Below are 13,727 nucleotides of genomic sequence, written 5' to 3'. Positions count from 1 at the left end.
GACTACTGCAGTTGTTAAAGTTCTAATATGTAGCACTCAAAGGTTTGGAAATGCTAAAATTAAGGTTTTCTGCACAATCTTAACCTCAAACCACTTTTGTAGTGAATGAGCCTTGGGTCCAGAAGAGTACTACCTCATCCACTACAGAAGATGAGAAATACATAATAATGGAGGGTTGAAGAGGTAAATGAGAGGCATGTTGACAGGACCCGCTGCTTCATTCAGTGCAGGAATGGGTGATGCACCATTTATGAGGCACAGGGAAATAACTTATGAGGCTAACCATAAATATTTAAAAGTTATTTCATTCACTGTGCACTGTTAAGCCTGCAGAATTAATGATGATGGGACCTGTGGAAAAATGTGATCATGTACTTAAAAATAATCTCAAAATATCTCAAAATGCATACGCACAAGGGAGCAGAATTCATGTTGTGTAGGCCGCCTTTACTTTGGCATTTCCAGACTTTTGAATACAATCTTAACATTATATTTATCATCTTGTTGTATGGATATACATGCACATGGGCTGGGGAAGGGAAGGGAGGTGACACACACCCCACTCACGTGGCAATTCCGTCCATGTGAGAAATTAATTCATGTGGTTCTTCATCATGCAACTTTGACTATTTCATCTATACCCTTAATCCACAACTTATGGGACTTATTCCAACATGTGCACACACCTCAAGTTAGCTTTAAAAAAATCACTTTAAAAAAAAATCAGCCTGCCAAGATGATGGCAATCATTATTATTTGGCTTGCATTAGCACCGAGGAATCCCTCATCCAACTGCGCTAAGTACTGTACATATATCTAATGAAGAGACAGTCCTAGGAGTTTACAATCGAAGAATAAGACAGACAACTGATGGATATAGCAGCGAGCTGGTGGGCGCAAAGGGCAGCAGTGGGACAATACTAATCAGCATTGATAAGCAGCAGTAAATATTTCCCCTTTCTGCCCCCAAGATACAACCTCGACTAAGGACCTCAAAAGGTGAAATTTGTCTTGGGCTAGTGACATGTTTTCTATAGATGTAAAAATGTCAGAACTATGAAAAGTCTGTTATCTTCTGGAAATAGGAACTTTTTACCATATGGAAGGGGAGTTTCTGAACTTTCCACTGGCACTCACAGTATTTGTGTCTGGCCTTGGAAGGTTCAGGATCACAAACTTAAATGCCTTGTCATTTTTATGCTTAGAAAAATCAGTATTCTATATATAAATACATAAAAATATATATAAATAATCTATATATAGATTCATTAGAGTAGCTTTTATGGTTCCTTCTGGCCTCTCTACAGTTAGACTAAGGGTAATTACATCACTTAGCTTTACAGGCAGAGTGAAACAAACAAACAAAACAATCCAATGTCCATTTTTAAAGCTCTCTAAAGTGCATTTCGACAACAGGTTTTCTGTAATGTATGTGACATATAAAACACATGATGATGTGGCATAAAGATTTTATTTGTACTTGTTAGGAATGACCCATGCAAGCCATAAGTAAGTAAATTCATTCTGATAAAATCTAGATACCACATCATACTATCATGCAGTATTTCATAACCTCTGTTTTTATGTGGGTGTCTATAAACGTATAATAAAACACATGCTTACCAAAGTGTTCCCAAACTTAATTCCTCACTAAACATCAGTCCTCATCTTCATTATTTCAGATGTGTTATTTGCACAAAATTAAATTGATGTAAATATTTTCTGTAAAATTTGGTATATTGTTACAGTGGACATATAAAATTATTAAAATATATGATGAAAGGTATTATAAGAATAGATTGCAGCTATGTGTATATATAATTCATGATAAAACATACAATGAGATAATGGTAGGCCTTGGATATGTGTGAATAGGACTGTGTGAGGGTGTTGAAGGTGGCTCTCTGAAGCCCCAGGCCTGGTATAAGATGTGCACAGTTAGGCTCTATCTGCTACATTGGCATCACTGAGGACATATGCATGGTCAGGATTCTGTCTTTGTACATCCCATTGTAGAATCAGGGCTTAAATTCATTTAAAAAATATACATTTGTACTTTCCAATTTTATTTCCTTTATTTTTTCCAAGACATTCATTTTGATACAAAAATATGCAAAATCCCCAAATTTTCAGGTACAGTGAAAAACATTGTATTCAGAAAGTCCATTTTTACTGTGTATGATTCTGTTAGCATGATAATTTTGAAGAAGTGAGAACCAATTTTGAATTAATTTGAGGTATTTTGAATTAATTTAACTGCTGTTAATTCACGCACTGATAGTTGTGATGTACAAATTAAGTGTCTTCTCAGCAGAAAAGTATTGGTATTAATATTTAATGCACTTTAATCATCTTTGTTAAAATAAATGCATTTTTAAAAGCTATTTCAAGTCCAGTATCACTTTAAAAAAGTGTGTTTATATATACTTATCTATGTAAATAAGGAGTGTAATGTTAGTCATCTAAATCTATACTTAGGTATCTAAAGCAGTGGCCTAATTTATTTGGCTTCATTACAAGTTGTGAGGGCTCTCAACACCTTTTATAGTCAGGTCACTTAGTATGTCTTCACTGCATTTTCAGAGCGAGAGATCAGCTCCTGGGTGGTACCAACCACACTGCAAAGTCCAGCTTGAGTTACTGTGTTCTCACTGGTGCTGCACTCACCTGTGTGAGGCATTCAGACTTCTGGGTACATAACTCAAGGACCTTTTGTGCTTCAGTAAGACAATTATTTCCCACTGAATTCTGGTAGAACTTGTCTGTCCTTCTGGGCACATGGGGAAATTGTGCTATTTGTCTATGAAGGACCTACATGTATCATTTATCAAATAATCTTGTCATGCTTGCACATGGAAATTTATTATTTGACCTTTCTTTCCTAAAGTTATGTGGCCAGAAGCATATCCAACTTTGTGAGGTTTGTTCTGTTGTCAAGTCAGGAGGTTAGCAGGGTGATTTGACAAGGTAAAAAGATTTCATGGTGGTAGAGGATGTACAGATTAATTATTTGGTGTCTTCAAAATCTCTGTCTAAATTCTCACCTTTCCTGTCATGCTACAGGCCATCGAGCGAGAAAAGTCTGAGAAGTACAGGAAACTGCAAGACACCAGCAGATCAGCAGAGGCCTTGGTGGAACAGATGGTGAATGGTAATGACATGGGGTTTGAAATAGATGATAATCTTAGGGATGGGATAAATACACAAGAATTTTGTTAGCAAAGCACTTTAATGGAATGGTAAGTTAATTTTGCTTTATATTTTTGTCACTCTGTCTGGAGTGACCCACCACTGAGAGAGCCAGCCTCAGCTCAGCCTGTTAGAAAACAGTATAGGCACCCCAAACTGATGGTATATTCACCAAGATTTCACCAAGCCAGTAACAAATGTGCACTCTTGGATTCCTGTATTAGTCTTGGAGCCACACACAGTCCCCTTAGGCTCTCTAGCCCCCGTTTACCACCCAAAGCTGGACTTTGTGATGAAAGTTTATTAAAAGAAAAAATCATCTCACATTCAGTTACTATCAACCTCAAAGGGTCAGTCTGGTCAATGACGACTCTGGATCTCACACCAAAGACATCGCTGACAGCCAATTTCTCTAGTAAACTAACTAAAGGTTTATTAGCTAAGAAAAAGAAATCAGTTATTGAGAGGTTAAAGCAGGTAAAATACATTAACAGGTGAGTCAAAATTTGTAAGGCCAATATGATAGCAGAGATGTAGTGATGGGATCTTGGGTCATTTGTTCAGTATTCCATCCTGTTAAAATCCAAAACAGTACAGAGATACAACAGCGCTCCCTGGATCCACTCTTATAGTGGTTTTCCCCAGAAAGCAATCTGGCAAGTATTTCCATGACAGCATGGGCTTTTTCTCTGTTGACTAAATGCAGACTGGATTTCCCATTGTTGAACACCATGACCCATGCTTTGAAGTTAGCGTGCTGCTTCATTTACAGTTCCAAGGCTTAAATTCTGTTTGATGGGCAGGCCAATTATAGATGCATACATAATGCATTTTGTTACAGGAATCCAAAGAATCTTTCATTCATTTTCATGAAGTTTAAATATCCAGTACATACACCTTTGATCTAGGATTATCTTATTACAGAGTATACATAATGTAACTACATGTAATGTAATAGAAGACAACAGAATACAGATAGGTGAAAACAATGCAATCAACATCTCCTTTTGATCTCTGCTAACAAGTGAATTGGCTTGAACATGCTATGACCTTTTAGCATTTCTTTGCTATTCAGACATAAATGAATTGCCCTATTGCTCCAGACTGAGCTGGCAAACTGTTAGCCCCAATATTCAAAAATAATAAGAAAATTGTGATGCTATTAATTGGAAAGGGGTAGAAACAAAAACATAACCTTACTACCATGAAAGGAAATGGAGCAAACTATAATGCTCACAATACTGTACTATGTGTTAACAGTTTGTTATGCACAGAAACTAAGATTCTAATCTTGCTTTCTGACTATATTCAAGTTTTGAAGAGACTATAGTTCATTTAAAATTATTTCAGAGAGCAGGAGCTTTGAATATAGTCAAAATTCTCTTAGCCATTTTGAAAATTAATCATATCTGATTATATGGCTTTTGCAATATTTTATATTGTAGCAGAGTGTACAGACATCTAATTATATTTTGGAAGAGATTTATGGTATTTAAAAATTCAGATGTAGTGGTTTAGCCAAATTTCAGATTTTTTTTTTATTTTTTAAAAAACATGTTCTACTTTGTAATAGAGTTGACTCACCACTCTGGCACCTCCTACTGGTTGTCTTGGGAATTAGCTCTGCATGGTAGTGTGCCCATTTCGGGTAGTGCCTCACAACCGTCACTCCTGCTATAGGACCCCCGTCTCTCCAAGGACAGCAGCATCCTCTGCAGTGACACAGCCCTCCAGCCATGCCTCACACTGTGCTCTCCCCTTCTGGAGGACCTGAAGTATGCTTCCTTTAGTGTCTATTGCAGCCAATTGTCTGGCAACTTCCTCATGATCCCTGCATCTTCTTTTCTCTTGCTGCAGGGCCTCAGTCTGCAAACCCCCGCAGCCAGCCAGGATCGCGCGCTCTCATTCCCCCAGTCCCTGCTAGCAGCACTGCTCTGTCCAGGGTGCTGTCAGTTCCCTCAGCCCTCCAGACACACAGTCCTTCCTCCCTGGGCTCCCAGCAGACAGCTACCCTCCCCTGCTCTGCAGCTTCCTTTTTATATGGATCTGCTTGGCCCTGATTGCTGCTCACCTCAGCGCTTCTCTGATTGGCTGCTTCCCTAGGGCTCTATTAACCCCTTAGAGCCCCAAGGGGAGAGACAATTCTCGATTTAGTCCTGAGGGGACCACAGGATCTGGCCCAAGAGATAACTACAACAGGACAGCTTGGAAATAGTGACCATAATATAACAACATTTAACATACCTGTGGTGGGAAGAACACCTCAACAGCCCAACACTGTGGCATTTAATTTCAGAAAAGGGAACTATGGAAAAATGGGGTTAGTTAAACAGAAATTAAAAGGTACAGTGACTAGAGTGAAATCCCTGCAAGCTGCATGAACACTTTTCAAAGACACCATAATAGAGGCCCAACTTAAATGTATACTCCAAATTAAAAAACACAATAAAAGAACTAAAAAAGAGTCACTGTGGCTTAACAGTCATGAAAAAGAAGCAGTGAGAGATAAAAAGGCATCTTTTAAAAAGTGGAAGTCAGATTCTAGTGAGGTAAATTGAAAGGAGCATAAACACTGTCAAATTAAGTGTAAAAATGTAATATGAAAAGCCAAAAAGGATTTTGATGAACAGCTAGCCAATAACTCAAAAGGTAATAAAATGTTTTTAAGTTACATCAGAAGCAGGAAGCTTGCTAACAACCAGTGGGGCCCCTGGACAATTGAGATACGAAAGGAGCACTTAAAGACCATAAAGTCATTGTAGAGAAACTGAACGAATTATTTGCGTAAGTCTTCATGGCTGAGGATATTAGGGAGATTCCCAAACCTGAGCCAGCATTTGTAGGTGACAAATCTGAGGAATTGTCACAGATTGATGTGTCACTAGAGGAGATTTGGAATTAATTGATAAACTTAATAGTAGTCACCAGGACCAGATGGCATTCGCCCAAGAGTTCTGAAAGAACTCAAATGTGAAATTGCGGAACTATTAACTATGGTTTGTAACCTGTCCTTTAAATCAGCTTCTATACCCAATGACTGGAAGATAGCTAATGTAACACCAATATTTTTAAAAGGCTCTAGAGGTTATCCCGGCATATACAGATCGGTAAGTCTAACATCAGTACCAGGCAAATTTAGTTGAAACAATAGTAAAGAATAAAATTGTCAGACACATAGAAGAACAAAAATTGTTGGGCAAAAGTCAACATGGTTTCTGTAAAGGGAAATCTACTAATCTATTAGAGTTCTTTGAAGGGGTCAACAAACATATGGACCAGGGGGATCCAGTGGACATAATGTACTTAGATTTCCAGAAAGCCTTTGACAAGGTCCCTCACCAAAGGCTCTTACATAATTAAGTTGTCATGGGATAAGAGGGAAGATTCTTTCATGGATTGAGAACTGGTTAAAAGACAGGGAACAAAGGGTAGGAATAAATGGTAAATTTTCAGAATGGAGAGGGGTAGCTAGTAGTATTCCATAAGGGACAGTCCTAGGACCAGTCCTCTTCAACTAATTCATAAATGATCTTCAGAAAGGGGTAAACAGTGAGGTGACAAAATTTGCAGATGATACTAAACTACTCAAGATAGTTAAGACCAAAGCAGACTGTGAAGAAGATCTCACAAAACTAAGTGATTGGGCAACAAAATGGCAAATGAAATAAAATGTGGATAAATATAAAGTAATTCACATTGGAAAAAATAACCCCAACTATACATACAATATGATGGGGCCTAATTTAGCTACAACTAATCAGGAAAGAGATCTTGGAGTCATCATGGACAGTTCTCTGAAGATGTCCACACAGTCTGCAGCAGCAGTCAAAAAATCAAACAGGATGTTAAGAATCATTCAAAAAGGGATAGAGTATAAGACAGAGCATATCTTATTGCCCCTATATAAATCCATGGTATGCCCAAGTCTTGAATATTGCATACAGATGTGGTCTCCTCAGCTTAAAAAAGATATATTGGCATTAGAAAAGGTTCAGAGAAGGGCGGCTATAATGATTAGGGGTTTGGAACGGGTCCCATATGAGGAGAGATTAAAGAAACTAGGAGTTCTCATCTTGGAAAAGAGGAGACTAAGAGGAGGATATGCTAGAGGTATATAAAATCGTGAGTGGCGTGGAGAAAGTGAATAAGGAAAAGTTATTTACTTGTTCCCATAATGTAAGAACTAGGGGCTAACAAATGAAATTAATGGACAACAGGTTTAAAACAAAAAAAGGGAGTTCTTCAGACAGAACACAGTCAACCCTTGGAACTCCTTGCCTGAGGAGGTTGTGAAGGCTAGGACTATAACGGGTTTTGAAAGAGAACTAGATAAATTCATGGAGGTTAAGTCCATTAATGGCTATTAGCCAGGGTGGGTAAGGAATGGTGTCCCTAGCCTCTATTTGTCAGAGGGTGGAGATGGATGGCAGGAGAGAGATCACTTGATCATTACCTGTTAGGTTCAGTCCCTCTGGGGCACCTGGCATTGGTTACTGTCAGTAGACAGGATACTTGGCTGGATGGACCTTTGGTCTGACCGAGTATGGCCATTCTCATGTTCATGTGGGGCAGGAGCCCCATCACATACTTTGATAATTGAATTTGTAAAATTTCCTGTTAATTTCCAGACTTGACTGATATGTTGTGAGCTTTTAGATTTTTTTTCCTAGCAAAAGAGGAAGGGTTTATTGTAAAACAGGAGAAATACACACTGAAGAAAAATTGCAATGGTATATGCTTTTGAGTGCAATTTGACAAACTAAAACCAGAAATTGTCATCTTCATTACATTAAATATTTCCCAGCATTGCAATAAAATCTACAAACAGTTCTACTAGAAACTAGGGGCAGATTCTGCTATGCTGATTCATCTTAATGTGTCCCATTGATTAAATGGAATTATTTGTCAAATATGATAGCAGAAATCAAAATAAGGTGGGCAGACTCTGGACCTAAGCTGGTTGAATGTTATGTTTCTCCTTTACTACCATTTTCATACAAGTAAAATATGAACAGCTTGCAACTTAGTATTTGTTCCAGTATCTCACTTTAATGTGCATTAGTTACTTTATTATGTAGTGGTTACACACAGTAAATTAAATATTGGAAAACAATAATGATAGTAAAAGGGTTTTCTTAACTATGGTTTTCAATAGTACAAGCAAAGATGCAGTATCCTGGAGGAAGCTGTTAGAGAAAGGTTTACAGACAAAAGTGGCAGGGCTTGATTATTAGAAGTGCTGTGTATCCACACCTGCCACTACCTTGTGGATCCATAGCTCTTCCAAAATTTTGGGCCTACTGTCAAACCTTTAATCCCAGATTTGGACCTTAGCGTCCAAAATATGGGGGTTAGCATGAAAACCTCCAAGCTTAGTTACCAGCTTGGACCTGGTACTTGCTGCCACCACCCAAAACATTAGAGTGTTTTGGGGCACTCTGGTCCCCCTGAAAAACCTTCCCTGGGGACCCCAAGACCCAAATCCCTTAAGTCTCACAACAAAGGGAAATAATCCTTTTTCCCTTCCCCCTCCTCCCAGGTGCTCCTGGAGAGATACACAGACACAAGCTCTGTGAATCCAAACAGAGTGACTCCCCCCCTCCGTTCCCAGTCCTGGAAACAAAAGCACTTTCCTTTTCACCCAGAGGGAATGCAAAATCAGGCTAGCAAATCCAACACACACAGATCTCCCCCTGATTTCTTCCTCCCACCAATTCCCTGGTGAGTACAGACTCAATTTCCCTGAAATTTCCCAGAAAAGAAAACTCCAACAGGTCTCAAAAAGAAAGCTTTATATAAAAAAGAAAGAAAAAATACATACAAATGGTCTCTCTGTATTAAGGTGACACATACAGGGTTAATTGCTTAAAAGAAATATGAATAAACAGCCTTATTCAAAAAGAATACCAATCAAAGCACTTCAGCACTTATATTCATGCAAATACCAAAGAAAAGAAACCATATAACTTACTATCTGATCTCTTTGTCCTTACACTTAGAAACAGAAGATTAGAAAGCAGAAACTACTTCTCCAAAGCTCAGAGAAAGCAGGCAGACAGAAAACAAAGACCTCAGACACAAAATTCCCTCCACCCAAAGTTGAAAAAATCCGGTTTCCTGATTGGTCCTCTGGTCAGGTGCTTCAGGTGAAAGAGACATTAACCCTTAGCTATCTGTTTATGACAGTGCAGTTGCAATACAGCTGACCTTCAACAAGTTAAAAATTAGGTAAGGAACTATTAACCAGAGAGTGGAGTGTAAAATTGAATGGGGTGCTATTTGAAGTTGCAGGGTTTCTTTAATTGTTATGATAAACAGCAGAGAACTTAACTTCACAAGTGAATAAAATACTAAGTTGCCATGACAACCAAATGTGAGTGAGCCTAGGTGGTTGTACAGTCACCCCCCAGCAGCAGTGTGTAGGCACAGTGTCTCAAGCAATGGCCCTGGCCTGCCAAGTTGTCATAGATTTAAAGGATAGACAAATTTTAATGGTCTCGTTTCTAAGCACAATGAACAATGCAGAGGAAAGTCTATGAAGCAGAACCTCATGAAACTTCACCCTACTTGGGACAGAGTCCTTATCCTGACCTTTTCTATGATTGGTCATGTACAAAAAATCTATAGCAGATTTTTCTTTTTTCTTTTCTTTTAATTGGTATTTAAAATAATCTATTTGGCCTGGAAGAATACTTTCCCTGGATTGTGCAAGGCTTGTAAGGCACTATTTGCTATGTGAACATGGACCTGGTTGAGTCAAGAGTCAGGTCCATGTAGTGCACATAAGAAAATATAAAAAACTCCTCCTTCTATTTTGCCTCATGGCTGGGAGGAACAGCACCGCACGTGACTGCCCCAGTGACCATTCTATTTGCATTTTTTTGCTGTCTACTTTTGGTTTCAGTTGGAGAACCAGTAGGAACTGGTATCTAGACACAGCTACCTCTTTGTTCCAAAGCCCAGGTGTCAGCTACACCTAGTGTCAAACAGATGATCACTTCCATCTGAAATTCCCTCTTCTAACTTCCCTCTTGCAACTTGTGATTCTCTGTTCCCTCTTTACCTCTCAAAATGGTGCATGCATGTGGCTGGTATTATGATGTTGTAACTCCAGTTGTGAGGTCACAGTGAGAGGAAGAGGTCCAAACTCACTTCTGGCTTGATTCTTTTATTAATAATTAACATTTATTTATGATGATATGCTGTTTGGAGGGAAGGCACTTGCCACTGTTGCTTAAAGGAACAGCAATGATTGTGCATTATTGTTGGAAGCGGCTCCTTAAAGACAGATGAGGTTTCCCAAATATCAGTCTGTCGGAAGGAACGTGTCTTCCCACTAGGACTTTGGCAATGAGCATGCTAGCTGTGTATCAGTGTAACTAAGTGTGTCCCTCTCAGTTCTCCTGACCTCATGCTGTGCATCATTACAGTCCTGTTGGCAGGAGTATGACTCCACCCTGGCAAAAACAATGCCTTGGTAGTCTGTGTAATGAGGAACTCTCCCCTTCTGGCAGTTTTAGAGGGGCAAGTACCCTTTTGGAAAAGGGAGCAGCCTTCACAGCTGTTCAGCATGATATTAATGGAACTTTCATATACCCATAAATCCTCTCCCTCCCTGGTGTTTATCCCTTTGATGTATTTATAGAGCCCAATCCTATCTCCCCTCAGCCTTCTTTTGGTTAGGCTAAACAAGGCAAGCTCTTTGAGTCTCTTCTCATAAAGTAGGTTTTCCCTTCCTTGGATCATCCTAGTCAACCATGTCTGCCCCTGTTCCAGTTTGAATTCATCTTTCTTAAACATGGAAGACCAGAATTGCACACAGCATTCCAGATGAGATCTCACCAGTGCCTTGCATAATGGTACTAACACTTCACTATCTCTACCAGAAATACCTCACCTGATGCATCCTAGGATTGTGTTAGCCTTTTTCATGTCTGCATCACATTTATGGCTCATAGACATCCTGTGATCAACCAATACATCCAGATTTTGCACCTCCTCTGTCACTTCGAACTGATAAATCCCCAGCTTACAGAAAAAAATTCTTGTTGTTAGTCCCTAAATGTATGATGTTGCACTTTGCACTATTAAATATCATCCCATTTCTATTACTCCAGTTTATAAGATCATCCAGATCTCCTTGTATGATATTCCGGTTCTCCTCCATATTGGCAATACCTCCCAACGTTGTGTCATTCACAAATTTTATTCGCACAATGCAGTCTGGAGGAGATTCTGGTGAAGCTCCAGAGAGCCCAAGGTTTCAACAGAGCAGATGACCAGAGTTCTGTAGACAGAGTGCCATGCTTAGACACCTTCCGACTTTCCCATTAAATATATCATCATAGTGGCAGGAAGTTGTGTTTAGAGAACATTTTTGGATTTTGCAGAGATAGTTAGCCTGTGGCCTATTGGAAAGGGGGAGAAATATCTGGTTGATTTGGAAGAAGAGATGTTTAATTTATTTAATTTTTAGAAGCTTAACAAAATGGAAGCTCCAACTCACTTGAGGAACACCCAGTACTATTATGGTACCCAATAAACAATATGTTCCTTGCCAACATTGTTCAGTAGTATGATGTGATTACAACAATTTATATTCTGTTCTTATAAGATCATGTACAAGACATCCAACGAGTTAATTTATATTTATTTAAGATTTAGACCACTGGTGGAATTCATGGGCAGACAGAGGAAGATGAGGAATTTAAAAGATGAAAAAGACAAAAATCAAAGACATCTTAAGAGAGAAATGATCAGAGTAATGACGAACACATGTCTTAGCTTCATTTCTTTCTTTATTTACTTTTTTGTTGTTTTGGAACTGCAGACAGGTTGGAAAATAGGAACAAAATAGTGGTGGAAAGGAAGTAGTGGGAAGAGGAGCACTGGAAGGGAGGATGGAGTATAGGCAGTTTGAGTATAGCAATAAAGGGGCAGGAATAGGTTGGGGCACAGAGCCAGTCAGGAGATAGAAAATAATGTCCAGAGTAAAAAGCATTCTGTTGTCATCACTAGTGTCTACAGACATCAAAGTGCTTTACTCCCACCTGATTCTTCAGACAAGGAAATGCCTATGGAGGTGATTGGAATGTTGTTTCTCTGGCTGGGAGTGCCTCCACAAGGGAGGTTAACGCTGCCAAAATAGCAATTCATAAGGCTCCACGCAGAACCTCTCCTGTCACTACTGCTGCTGCACCTGGCTATTACTGGGGCAAACTCAGCTGCTTTTGAGTGCTGGCTGTACCCCACAGGAAGTCCTGCTCTGCTTCCCCTTGGCCAAGTGACAGCAAGGACCTTCAGGGTCCCATTACCCTCCCCCAAAAGAGCAAATCATGCAATCCCTTTCTTTAAAATGTTCTCAACTTAAAAGTCTGCTGGCAAATTGAAAGAGTGAAGCAGGGTGTGGGGGTTTCTGAGCGGACTCTTAATTGTTATGGTGATTTAGGATAAAACACCTACTGTATCAAAATGAATACTCAGTGAACTTCTGATGGGAGGTGTTAAAATGATTTTAAAATCAGTTTGTAATGATGCAACATTTAATGCTACCGTGATAAGGAGGAAGTTTATTAGGATGCCTCATTGACGTTGCCATTTCAAATATCCTTAGGAGTCGTGAGATCTAAAAAAAAAAAGTATAATGGTATTATTCTATCTTGGATCCATGGATAATGATAAATAAACTTGACAAGGTAGACTTCATGTTAAATGACAGTCCCATAGTTGCTACATATAAGGTACTATATAATAAAAAATTCTCTAACACAATTTGCTATGCACAGTACCCAAGGTAATAAAATTAATGGATGCACTCAGGTAATGATCTATGTCCTTTGGGTACAATATATTTATTCACTGAGTATATCGGAGTTGTTTAGAATATGAAATGTGAAAGGATTATGATTCATTAACCCTGAAATTTTAGCATATTAGCACTAAATGGGTTTTGTATTGCTCATTTTACATGGTTATCAACATTTTTTATATGTAACTCCCAGAAAATAATAAGCAACAGGGAAATTGATGTTAACAATATGTTTGAAAAGGTTTTAAACATTTGTAGACTGAAATGAAAAAACACCATTCATAGAATCATAGGACTGGAAGGGACCTCGAGAGATCATCTAGTCCAGTCCCCTGCAGTCATGGCAGCACTAACCATTATCTAAGACAGGTGATTGTCTTACCTGCTCTTAAAAAATCTCCAGTGATGGAGACTAAACAACCTCCCTTCACAATTTATTCCAGTGCTTTAACCACTCTGACAGGAAGTTTTTCCTAACGTCCAACCTAAACCACCCTGGCCAATTGGGGGCCCCTGGAAAAATGGCTGCTCCAGCAGAAGTCCAGGACCATGGCAGAAGGACTGGGTGGGTGGGGGAAGGGCAGGTGCAGGGCAGAGCCCCAGTGCCAGATCCCAGCTGCAGCCTTGGGACAGGAGGAGCTCTCACTCCTTGCCATGGCCTCAGGGCTGGAGGAGCTCTCACTCCCCACTGTGACCTCAGAGCTGTGGTGAGGGGACAGAGCTTCTCCAG

At 39.3% G+C, this 13,727-nt stretch overlaps 1 protein-coding gene across 9 annotated transcripts in view; it reads left to right on the top strand.

The window, feature by feature from the left end:
* The window catches only part of DMD (dystrophin), a 1,715,077-nt gene that overhangs the window by 459,667 nt on the left and 1,241,683 nt on the right, over positions 1 to 13,727 (top strand). For all 9 annotated transcript variants that reach the window (XM_030575515.1, XM_030575505.1, XM_030575489.1 and 6 more), the window contains one exon: positions 3,064 to 3,151. In XM_030575515.1, the coding sequence (XP_030431375.1) occupies positions 3,064 to 3,151 (88 nt within the window). The remainder of the gene's footprint in view (positions 1 to 3,063; positions 3,152 to 13,727) is intronic.

Source organism: Gopherus evgoodei, chromosome 1 (genome assembly GCF_007399415.2).
Source record: "Gopherus evgoodei ecotype Sinaloan lineage chromosome 1, rGopEvg1_v1.p, whole genome shotgun sequence".
Classification (NCBI taxonomy): Eukaryota; Metazoa; Chordata; order Testudines; family Testudinidae; genus Gopherus; species Gopherus evgoodei.
The sequence above is the reverse complement of the archived record's forward strand: the minus strand, read 5'-3'. Positions and strand labels throughout refer to the sequence as shown.